This window comes from Dendrobates tinctorius, unplaced genomic scaffold (genome assembly GCF_039654945.1).
Source record: "Dendrobates tinctorius isolate UK_male_01 unplaced genomic scaffold, ASM3965494v1 ptg000008l, whole genome shotgun sequence".
In the NCBI taxonomy this organism is placed as follows: domain Eukaryota; kingdom Metazoa; phylum Chordata; class Amphibia; order Anura; family Dendrobatidae; genus Dendrobates; species Dendrobates tinctorius.
In genome coordinates, this window is record NW_027361676.1 from 71,149,990 (window position 1) to 71,162,649 (window position 12,660).

General features: G+C 43.3%; 1 protein-coding gene across 8 annotated transcripts in view; it reads right to left on the reverse strand.

The window, feature by feature from the left end:
* CENPU (centromere protein U) overlaps positions 1 to 12,660 on the reverse strand; it is a 181,507-nt gene that overhangs the window by 53,913 nt on the left and 114,934 nt on the right. For 7 of the 8 annotated variants that reach the window (XM_073578483.1, XM_073578428.1, XM_073578449.1 and 4 more), the window contains 2 exons: positions 8,497 to 8,625; positions 3,303 to 3,390 (listed from right to left, as the gene is read on the reverse strand). In XM_073578483.1, coding sequence (XP_073434584.1) covers positions 3,303 to 3,390; positions 8,497 to 8,625 — 217 coding nt within the window. The remainder of the gene's footprint in view (positions 1 to 3,302; positions 3,391 to 8,496; positions 8,626 to 12,660) is intronic. The other variant, XM_073578464.1, reaches the window with a different exon arrangement.

Consider the following 12,660-nt stretch of genomic DNA (forward strand, 5'->3'; position numbering starts at 1 on the left):
ATGTCTTCTGCTGTTGTCCGGCCCCTGTCTGAGGAAGACTCTCGCATGGCTGAAGGGCCTTCCATGCAAGGCAAACCGATGCCCTAGCTTGAGGAGAAAGAAAGAATCTATCGCTTTAGTCAGGGAAGCAATGGACTGTGCCAGAGACGTGACCCACTCAGGTGGGCTAGGTCCACTAGGGTTGGCAATAACGGAAGGCTCCTGTGCGCATGAAGGGTCGCAGAAGTACGGTGTCTCCGTGGTAGTGGGACATTACATGTGGTACATGAGGCATACACCACTGTGGGTGTTTTATTAGCCTTCTTAGATGCCTTTGACAGAGACACATTGGCCTGTAAATGCTGATAAGAGGCTACTGCAGGGAAGGGGTTAAGCGCTGTCCAGCTTACCCAGGTCCTGTGTCCGTGCCCCCAGAGATAGTAATCCATCCTGCAGTGTATAAGGTGCGTCCCCGGCCTGTAGTCACACATGCGGTGACAGTGCGGTGAAGGAGGAAGTGATGGTCCAGGAATAAGTCGGCGCTTCTTGTGAGGAACGAGAAGGGCCCCTAAAATGTGGGTGGAGTCAGGCCAGAGAGCAGGGAAGTGGCCGGGCACTTCTCCTTCAAAGCGAGAAGCGCCTGAAACGTGGGCGGAACTAGGCCTATCCCAGCCAGAAGCCGGGGAGATTTGCGGCGGCGAGCAAGCGATGAGAGCGCCACCGACGGGACACCCATTGGGGGGCGCCAGGACCATCCCTGAGCCAAGGAAGGAACCCTCCTGCTGACCAAGGACGCTGCGCTTACTTACTGGCCAGATGTAGCAGAGCCGGGCACTCAGGTGTGTTGGCTGCGCAGATGACCCTCAATCCGCCATCCCTTTGATAGGGAGGTGGAGAGGGCCCATTCGCCTCCTTCCATCATCCACTTTCTGACAGTAGTGATGCTGTGGGGGCTGCACGGACGCCATTGGGAGCCTCTGCATATTCCCTGGGTTCATCCTTTGGGGTGGGGGCAGGGCTTTTGTCCGGCTGAAAGCCTGACTCCAGAAGGGGGTACATGGGGGCAACACCCCATGTTCCCGTCCGTTGTCGGTGTGGGGAGAGCGAACCCATGAAAGGGTCCTTTGATAGGGAGGTGGAGAGGGCCCATTCGCCTCCTTCCATCATCCACTTTCTGACAGTGGTGATGCTGTGGGGGCTGCACGGACACCATTGGGAGCCTCTGCATATTCCCTGGGTTCATCCTTTGGGGTGGGGGCAGGGCTTTTGTCCGGCTGAAGGCCTGACTCCAGAAGGGGGTACATGGGGGCAACACCCCATGTTCCCGTCCGTTGTCGGTGTGGGGAGAGCGAACCCATGAAAGGGTCATTTGATAGGGAGGTGGAGAGGGCCCATTCGCCTCCTTCCATCATCCACTTTCTGACAGTGGTGATGCTGTGGGGGCTGCACGGACACCATTGGGAGCCTCTGCATATTCCCTGGGTTCATCCTTTGGGGTGGGGGCAGGGCTTTTGTCCAGCTGAAGGCCTGATTCCAGAAGGGCTTTTGGATAAAATATTCTGACTCAGACTTACTGTGCGCTGCTAGACCAGGATAAAATCACCACATGAGAAATTTAACCATTTATTCCCAACGCGTTTCAAAGTGTAGATCACTTCTTCCTCAGGGGATGACATGTAGTCTACATGTCATCCCCTGAGGAAGAAGTGGTCTACACTTTGAAACGCGTTGGGAATAAATGGTTAAATTTCTCATGTGGTGATTTTATCCTGGTCTAGCAGCGCACAGTAAGCCTGAGTCAGAATATTTTATCCAAAAGGAGTTCTATTTGGCGGTCACGTTGTGGACCTTCGGGCGTGCAGCAGGCTGACATTGATTTACATGCTTATATCTTTCCTGGAAAAGGTGAGTAGATTCCAGCAGAATTTATTCCATTTTCCACCCAGATAAGACCCTATTGCGCTTTCTTTTTTCCTTAGTTTTATATTGATTCCAGAAGGGGGTACATGGGGGCAACACCCCATGTTCCCGTCCGTTGTCGGTGTGGGGAGAGCGAACCCATGAAAGGGACCTGTCGCCCCTAAGGTGAACCCAGGCATAGCATTGAAATGATGCAGGAGGGGGTACAGGGAGACGACACTGTGGATGATTTTGGGAGATCGGGGGTCGCCCCTTATTCAGTTTTGAAAAATCAAAACAAAAATGAAAAGTTAAAAAATTCCCTAATAAAGAAATTTGCAACATTTCATAACTTTCCATACTGGAAAAAACTATAAAATAATAAGTTTATTTACTTTATAACATAAAAAAACTAAATGTAACAAGAAACTACACCAGCTCTTAGTGAATAGGAAGCTGACATCATTAGGCAATGGGTTTGTGCCTCTTATAGTACAGCGCTACAATGTGAGCATATAGATGCAGAATACACATTCACTTTTCCAAAGGTTTTCTCTTAGGAATTTCACATAGAGGTCTGTTTATGGATCTCTATACTCAGGTCTATAAATATAAAAAGTTACGATAAAAAGTAAGAGGTTACAGAATCCATTATTAGCATAGCAGAGTTTTTTTTTAATTTTTTTTTTACAAGAACAGCATGTCTATGGAATTTTCGGCACAAGATGTTGTGCTAACTGATTCATTTAATTAGTCTGCCTTTCTAAAACTATGTGGTTTCTGTATAGATTGCTTGGTACAGGAAAAAAAAATCATCTTATTGCTATATCTGAGCACCAGTAACATTTATGTGGCCAATATATCTGAAGACGAGGCCATTTACTCCTGGCATTATATTTAGCACATAAAGCTGCCAATTCATGTGGGCCCAACAGCAAACAACAAGGCGACCTTCTTTGTTGGGAAAATAACCTAATATGATAGCTCTTGTAGAGTAAAGGCTGCAATTATATGGGTAGGTAGGATCAAGCAATAATTAAAACCGCCATAGGCTTATGGGTGGAGTGCTCAGCCAGAAATACTGTGTATACAAATATCAAAGATTGGTTCACAGCAAAAGTCGCCTTGTCGTTGCCTGCTGGCCACACATGAATTGGCCAATTTATATGCCAAGTATCTTCTTTTTACCTTGTTTTGCAGAGCAGCAATGTGATTCCAATTTCAAATATTTCATGTTTGCATAGAATAGCAGTACAGAGTGCAGCTTTAATTTATCTGCTACACAGGAAAGTGACTGTTAGCTTGCACCGATTTACACCTGTTTTTCTGTCTGGAAGGGACTGTCAATATTTGATATTTGTATACACACACTTATAAATCAAGACCAAAAAAACTTTACAGACCAACAAAATCTTATTATTCACCTTTTATTGATTTCTTTTTACTAGACTTGGTCACTACTTTCCTTTGAGCCTTCGTGTTCTTGGCAGACACCTGGTGAACATTGATATACTGGTTAAAATCAGGAAAAAAAAGTCAGAGCAAGCATGATCCCAACAACATACTCAAGATTACTATAGTCTCCTGCAGACATCTAGATAAGTGCTACATATACTGGGGCATAAAAATGGAGCAAACTGCATCTTCATGATTTAGAAAATTGTGGATATACACTATATCAAGGTGATCTGCTTAATACATTTTTCTACACTGTCTAGTGTAATTATAAATGTACACCTTTATCCAAAGGTAAAATGACAAATCTTGGCACTCAATGTGTGAAATATTCAGATACTTTTTTTTTCGTGCATCCAGACAGAAAGGGTTAAACGTTTTCGGTCCACTATAGCAGTGGTTTTCAACCAGTGTTCCGCGACACATGGTCGGGTGTGCCGCGTGTCCGCATGGCTAATTTACATGCGATGCAAATTAGCCATGTGGAGGCAAGCAGGGCGGCGGGTCGGAGAGGCAGCAGTCCCGTGTTCCTGTGTCGCTTCCTCCCTGACACAGCAGTCAGCGGCGCGGCTGGATGACATCATCATTCAGCCCCGCGGCTGCTGTGCCAGTGAGAGGAAGCTGCCGGTGAGGAGAGGTGAGGGGTGTGTGTGTGTGTGTGTGTGTGTGTTTGTGTGCGTGTGTAGGTGAGTTGATGGATGTGATGAGAAGCAATGATGGGAGTCATGGAGAAGGCGGTGATGGGGAGAGGGCAATGGAGAAGGCGGTGATGGGGGTGATAAGAAGGCAGTGGTGGGGAGAGGGCAATGATGGGGTTGTCGAAAGGGCAATAATGGGGTGGTGGGGAGAAGGAAATGATGGAGGTAGTGGAATGGGCAATTTCTACATGAAGGGGATTATGATGGGGCATATTACTACAAGAAGGTGATAATGATGGGGCATATTACTAAAAGAACGGGATAATGATGGGGCATATTACTTAAAGAAAGGGATAATTATGTGGCTCATATACTGCAATATAAAGGGGTACAATGAGAAATACTATGGCCATGAGGCTGGAGTACAAGCGCCAGCTCATATACTATATATGGTATATGCTGATAATTATGTGGCTCATATACGTGGGACTGTATGTATGACTTTACATGGGACTGTATATATACATGGGACTGTATGTATGAGGTTACATGGGATTGTATATATGAGGGGGTTATCCTTTTTTATTTAACTTTTTTAAAATAAATAATTTATTGAAAGGACCTCTGCCAGGCATATTTCACTCTTGAGGGCTTAAAAAGCAGCTCTTGTGGTGATAAGAAGCTGATTTAAAACCCCCAAGAGTGAACTCCGTGAGAGCTGTATGTGTGGAATAATAAATGATATTTTGCCGGTCTTCAGCAGTCATGTCCTGCTTGAATTGACTCTAGTGGCGTAGCTCGTAGCACTTTGCAGCCGGCTCTATTCTACTTATAGAGAAAGCTGAGTGCTACGTCACTAGTGTCAATTCAAGCAGGAAATGCAGACCGTAGTAATATAAGTCATTATTACACTCATACAGCTCTCACGAAGTTCACTCTTGGGGGTTTTAAATCGGCTTCTTATCACCACAAGAGCTGCTTTTTAAGCCCTCAAGAGTGAAATATGCCTGGCAGAGGTCCTTTAAGACTTAAAGTTTAAGTGTGGCAGATAATGTAATACTCTTCTATTTTAGTGTGTGGCTGCGCACACTATCTCAGCAGTGATGAAGAAGTATTTGAGAATGGAAAAGGCAAATGCCGAACAGGACCCTGGACACAATTCTAACCCAGATGAAGGCCCTAGTATGAGAGGTCGACAAAAGAAAAAAGACAAGACAGTGAGCTCAAGGCAATACAGTGAAAGCTATCTTTCATTTGGATTTACTTCCGCTGGGGATGCGACAGCACCAACACCACTGTGCTTCGTGTGTGGTGAGAAGCTTTCCAATAGCGCCATGGTGCCAAGCAAGCTTAAACGCCATCTCCAAACGAAACACCCTTCCGTTCAAAACAAGCCGATGGAGTATTTTGTACGCTTACGTACAAACAATGAGAAAGGGGCAACTTTTTTGAGGAAAAGCACAAAGGTAAATGAGAGAGCCCTCAAAGCTAGCTACCTTGTTGCTGAACTCATAGCTAAATCAAAAAAGTCCCACACTGTGGCAGAAACATTAATACTGCCAGCTTGTAAAGCTATTGTAAATGAGATGCTTGGCCCTGACGCAGCCAAAGAGATAGCTAAAGTGCCTCTCTCTGATAACACAATTGCCAGACGGATTGATGACATGTCTGCGGACATTGAAACTGTTGTTTTGGAAAATTTGGAAAATTTAACGGATTCCGTTTAAAGGTGCAGCTCTGGCAGCAACATGTGCAGGGTGGCAACCTTCAGATGTTCCCGCTCACCGAGAAACTGCATGATGACAACACTGCTGCAATGTGCGAGGTGATTGGCAGACATTTGAAAACTCTTGAGGAGAAGTTATCGTTTTATTTCTCTTCAACCTTCACAGAATGCCTTGACTGGGTTAGGGACCCATACAGCTCATTATCCGTTGCTGGAAAGGACATGACTTTAAAGGAGCAAGAGGAACTCATTGAACTGAAGCAAGACCGCGGTTTAAAGCTAAAGTTTGCTGATCTTCCTTTGCACAGATTTTGATTATCTGTTGCCAAGGAGTTCCCCATTCTGGCCAACAAAGCTATTTTGACATTGCTCCCATTTTCGACCACATATCTATGTGAGCTGGGCTTCTCAAGCTTGACTGCGATAAAAACTAAAAACAGGGAGAGACTGAAAACTGTTGAGGAAGAGCTTCGTGTGTGTCTTTCCACCATTCCTGCCAGGATATCCTTTTTGTGTTTATCGAAACAGGCCCAGGTTTCACACTGAGTGAGTAAAAATACATTTAGAATCTATATTATTAACTATATGTATAATATGTACTGTTTTAGTGTCATTTTGTGCCATTTTGGTTGGTGGTGCGCCCCGGGATTTTTTACGTATAAAAAGTGTGCCGCGGCTCAAAAAAGGTTGAAAATCACTGCACTATAGGACCTTCATCAGAACAATCTTGTTTACTGGATAGCCTGTGACTGTGTTAAGCTGGCGTCTGGGAAGAGTATATGGACAGAACCGTCCAAATTTAGAGCAGGCAGCTGTGCACCGTATGGCTTCAGAGAAGAGACCTCCAGGGTCACTGGTATAGGGAGTGGAAACAGCGCTGATAGCAGTGGGTATATAACCTCTGGAGTAGTATAGTGCAAGTGACGTCCTGGTCTGTGGTCTGGCTGCCCATGTGGAAGACGCTGGGCGCTGTTTCCACTCCCTATACCAGTGACCATATACTCTTCCCAGATGCCAGCTTCTTAACACAGTCACAGGCTATCCAATAAACAACCTTCAAAAAAATTAAAAAAAAAAAAAGGGCTCAGTGCAGAAAATATATAAGGGGCTATACAGCCTTCATTGCATATAAATAAGAAATGAACAATAAAATAAAATATTTAAGTGCAAAAAGAATGACTTAACACTGCTGGATCACTGCTGACTACCAACACAAATGTTGCGGTATAATTAAGTGAATGGAATAATATCACGTCATGTGGTTACTGACCAGAGTCTCCTCCTGCCCCCTGCACACACCACACTCCAACGCACGTTTCGCTCTTGCTTCGCCAGTTCATGAAGTGATATTATTCCATTCACTTAATTATACCGCAACAGTTGTGTTGGTAGTCAGCAGTGATCCAGCAGTGTTAAGTCATTCTTTTTGCACTTAAATATTTTATTTTATTGTTCATTTCTTATTTATATGCAATGAAGGCTATATAGCCCCTTATATATTTTCTACACTGAGCACTTTTTTTTTTTTTTTGAAGGTGGTTGCATATTGAAATAAACATTTTCACACCATTTTATGGGATATAATTGTTTATTTATTTGTGCACAGGACACTTTATATTTTATATATTTTCACATATTTTTTGCATATTTGGGTGAATATATATGTACTTTATTTTTATGATATATATTGATTTGGATCATATCACTGACTTTCTAACATTTACTGAATGCTATGTGTTTTGTTGTTGGCCATATTGTGTCTCTTCGTTTCCCCTGCACACCATTTGTGCACTGGTTTTTAATTATATTTTTATATAAAAAATTGTGAGATACAAATAAAATTCTTGTGACAATGTATTGTCTTTAGTATCTTTTATTTGGATGTGTACTATAATAATAAAAATAGTCAGCACTCTGAATATCTTTGGTTTTGGTTTTATATCTTTGATATTTTGAGTTTTTTTGATTATATATTTTTCTATTGTTGGTATCTTTTTCCATATAGGTATTTATCCAGTAAACAAGATTGTTCTGATGAAGGTCCTATAGTGGACCGAAAACATTTAACCCTTTCTGTCTGGATGCACAAAATAAAAAGTTTCTGAATATTTCACACATTGAATGCCAAGATTTTTGTCATTTTGATTTGATGGGTTGGACACCCGACTTGAGCACCGATAACAGCTATTCCTGAGTGCCGTGCTCTCTCTACAAGCTTGTAATTTTTATCCAAAGGTGTCAGATCAAATGATACTGTTCTTTTTAAAAGGGACCTGACTGCAAACCACAGGCAGAATGAATCTGACTCTTGCTCCTTCAATACAGTAATGTATGTCGTATTCTGAAGCATTGCGGTGTTGCAGAGCGAAAATACTTTGAAAAATCGTCCAGGGTCTAAATATCTCAGATGACAGATGACTAGTACAAGTCAGATCCCTGATGGCTTGTACCTGCCTCATGCCCCTAGACTAGAAGATCTTCCTTATATCAGTGTATAAGGGCATATACACAGTCCCTTGTTGGCTTTTCAAAGCATATTTTTGATAAACATACACGTCAGCAATAATGCAGCAAGGCTCGGATTCGTGCTGCTTGTGGTATGGGTGGGCAGCATAAATTTACTGTCGGGTTCCCCTGAAGATAGACTGCTTTTAAAATATGGCTAAAAAGTGACATTCTAAAAAATCTAAAAGATCCATCTGCCTGGTCTTGTGACATATTCAGGCTTTCCTTTAGAGGTTACTGCATAGTGATGCCAATCTCACAAAGAAACTAGATAACAAAGGAAGTGTTACCCACCACATTTGTTTTTTGGGCAGTATATGGACCTTGTGATGAGGATGGTTCTCTAACAGACAGAGTTCTGGAAGTCACACACGTCTTTGAAGGGCCCGGTTCTGGTATATTTTGTGCTTCCTTTTGTAGATTCTAAATAAATAAAACATTTTAATGCACTATTTTCAAGTGTTCAATACAAAAGAAAAGAAGAAATAATAAAAAAAATAGCAACCAAACAAAGAACCAAAAATGATGCGTACGTCTCACTGACATTCATCTGAATGTCTTTCTAGGTGTAAGTACATTTATCTACTTCTAATCAACTGGACTATACAGGAAATATATGCTTTTGGAAATATCTTTGTGTGGATTAATAGTCATTTTGCCTTGGAAGTAAAATCTTTAGGAGTATGTACAGTTAATCCCTTCCTGCCAAAGTCCGTTTTGACCGTGCTAACCAGGCACAATTTTTCAAATCTGACGTGTCATTTTATACATACATGACGGGTCAGCACCCTGCGACTAATGAGTACATGGTCTTCACTATTGCTGCAGAAACTTAAAAAAGGAAGCTACTTAGCAAGCAGGGGGTTTTATTATAAAAGAATGCAAAACCCATGGTTGGATGGCTTTTGCACTCTGATCAAAAACCGTTAAGTACCTTACATTTTTAAGGTCTACAGCAATATTGAGAGTTCATGTATTCATTAGTTGCAGTGTGCTGACACATCGTGTATATATGTTTGTATATTGGCCACATAGCGCATTTGTGCATCTCTACATTTACAGTAATACAAAGGTGTGTGGGCCCCATTTAAAAAAAAAAAAAAAAAAAATCCCACAAGCAATTCGTCTTCAAACAAAGATACCAAATGTAAATTTTTGGTGAAGAATCAACAAGTGGACCACAATTGTGAAGTTGAACAAAATTTATTGGCTATTTTAAATTTTTGTGGAAAGTCAAAAAATGAATAGTGTGGCATGCAATATTATTCGGTCCCTTTACTTTCAGTGCAGGAAACTTACTGCAGCTTATTGTGGATCTCTGAATGATCCAGTGTTGTCCTAAATGACTAATGATGGGCGCATGCGCGGAGCTTGAAAATGGCGGACGCACATCCCTGAGCTCCGCTCCTGGCGAGCTAAATATAGCCCCACTTACCACGCGAATCGCACCAGAATAACTAACAGATGGCCCCTCGTACGCCGAGACCCCCGTGACCCAGGATGCCTAAGAAAGGAGGTACCGTCCAGCTGGCAAGCCGCTCCATCGCAGACATAGTTAGAGGGGAACAACAACAAGATGGCCGCCGCCTCAGCTTCCTCCTCTCCAGCGTTGCAGGTACGCGCCGCTACAGGAGGAGAGGATCTTTCTCCCCAGGAAGACGCAATAGTCCCCACAGCTGCATTAATAAAAACGTTGCAGGAGACTTTCAGGTCTGAACTGGCAACAGCTATGCAAAGTGTTACTTCACAAATACAGGACATTGTCCAGCGCACATCTACTTTAGAAGAAAAAATGGACTCGGTGGCAGATGCACTGGGAGAGGACCAGGAGATCATAAAGCAGCATATGGACTGTATAAATGACCATGAGCTGAAATGCGAGGACTATGAAAATAGATCACACAGAGGCAATCTGCGCATTTGTGGCCTCCCTGAAAGTGTCCTAGCTCTTAAAGACACAGCAACCGCTCTCTTCACTGCACTACTTCCACAAACTGACTCGGCTCTGCTACATATAACGAGAATAGAGCCTTGGGCAAACCACGATCGGACGACATCCCTAGAGATGTAGTGCTTAAATTACATTATGAAGAGGCTAGAGATTTAATTCTGTCTGCCGCTCGAGACTCCCCTGTCCTTCCCGGATTACCAGATTCTGTTCGTCTTTTTGCGGCATTGCGCCTGCCACGCTCTTCAGAAAGAAGGCCTTGAGACCAATCACGATGGCCCTACAGGCTGCACAAATAAAATACCGGTGGGGTTTCCCATTTGCCCTATCTTTCTCGCACAATAATAAAACTTTCATATGCTGCTCTTTAGATGAAGGCAAAAACATTCTTGAGCAAGCGGGCATCACGATACAAGACACTACTCACCCTCTACCACAGCGCAAGCCAAGACCGACCAGGGAGTGGAGGGATGCTCCCAGAACCAGGAGCCAACGTTTGAACAACACCTGAATAATCTTCGACCCGCTAGATGACCTCTTGGAGGCATACCAGGGACCCGTAGCTTGGAGCTACAAAGTTCCTGGGTCTGGGGACACTAACATCAATGTCTCTATTCACATTTATATTGTGGGCACAACTCCCTCCAAATAGGTCCTCATGAGGTACTTTTGTTTTATACATTCTCTTTTACTTTAGGGTTTAATGGGGTAGGGGTTCCTTTTTGTATAGTTATGGCCTTGCCATTGTGATCCGTGCATTAGTGTTCATGATGCTCGGCACCGTTTAGCTACGTTTCACATATATAATACTGAGCATCATGGCCCTGCAATATAAGCTGGGGTTTGGCTCGCAGGGGTTTTCCCATGTTGCCTATCTATAGTGGTTCCTGTATCGCCTTTGTAATATGGATCTCCGGTACACTATGTTATATAGGCAGGTTACCCATTTGAATGTTACTATTTGTTATCTATCTCCCTCCTCCCTCCCCCCCCTTTCTCCTCCCAATGTTTTCCCACAGAAATGTTCTTGCTTGCACTAAATCCCTTGGTGGGATGTCTGGGGCCCGGCCCGGTCTTCCCTCGTGGACCTCTGATAAGGCAGTGGGACCTGGTGACGAGTTTGACTTCCGCAGATTAGGCCATCTCGATTATGTGTAAGGTACTATCTCATAACGTTCGAGGATTTAATTCTCCTCTAAAACGTAAAAAAGCCTTCTTAGATTATAAGAAACAAAATCCTGATATCACTTGTCTCCAAGAAACTCATTTCTCCAGTTCCTCCTGCCCAAAATATTTTGACTCTGCATACTCACGTTTTTTATCTCGTCATGGTCACACAAAAAAAGAGGGGTGGCTATCTTTATTAAAAATAGTCTTCCATTCCAAATTGTGGACTCAGTGTCCGATAAGGAGGGAAGATTCATAACTTTATGTGGCTCTCTACAGGGGAAGAGTCTATGTATAGTGAACAGTTATCCCCTGCATCATTACAACTATCAGTTATTAAATTAATATTGTCTAAACTTGATACGCTTACATTTCATCACCTAATCTGGTGTGGAGATTTCAATTTCACTTTGAACACCACCTTAGATAGACCACCTTAGATAGTAGTACCCTGAAACACTCCGACATCTCCAAAACAGAAAGAGAAAAAATTATGTGCCTGATGAAGGAACACAGTCTGGCAGACATCTGGAGGGAAATGCACGGGGGTGGTAGGGGATACACATACTACTCCCCTGCACATAAGACATACGCGCGAATCGATCTCCAGTTAACTAAAACCAATTCACTCCCTACATTTCTTTACACCCATCATGTACATTCAGCTTGGTCTGATCATGACGCCACTATGACAGTTTTCAAGTTTGATGTCATTAAGTCTAGCCTTTACAGATGGCGCCTTAACGCATCCCTGTTGACTGACCCCATAACCACTTCCACCAAAGACAACATCTCCAAATATTTTGAAACTAATACCACGGCAGACTCCTCTCCTGGAATGGTGTGGATGGCACACAAAAAGTTTATTACAGGCACTTTGATCAAATTAGCAGCTCATAAAAAAAAGAGCCAGAAATGAAACCCAAACAAAATTGGAAAGTAAACTAGCCAAATTGAAATTAGCTAAATGGCTAATGATGATAAATATAATCCACCTGTGTGTAATCAAGTCTCCATATAAATGAACCTGCTCTGTGATAGTCTCAGGGTTCTCTTTGAAGCACAGAGAGCATCATGAAGACCAAGGAAAAACAAGCAGGTACGTGACACTGTTGTGGAGAAGTTTAACTCCTTTCTGACATCAGACGTACTATCCCGTCCATGGGACCCGGGCCCCTATGCCCATGGACGGGATAGTACGTCTAGCACGATCAGCGGCGTCCACGTGGTGAGCGCCGCTGATCGCGGCCTGTGTCAGCTGTTTATCACAGCTGACACCTGGCACTATGTGTCAGGGGCGGTCATGGACCGCCCCCGACACGTTAACCCCTTGCACACCGCAA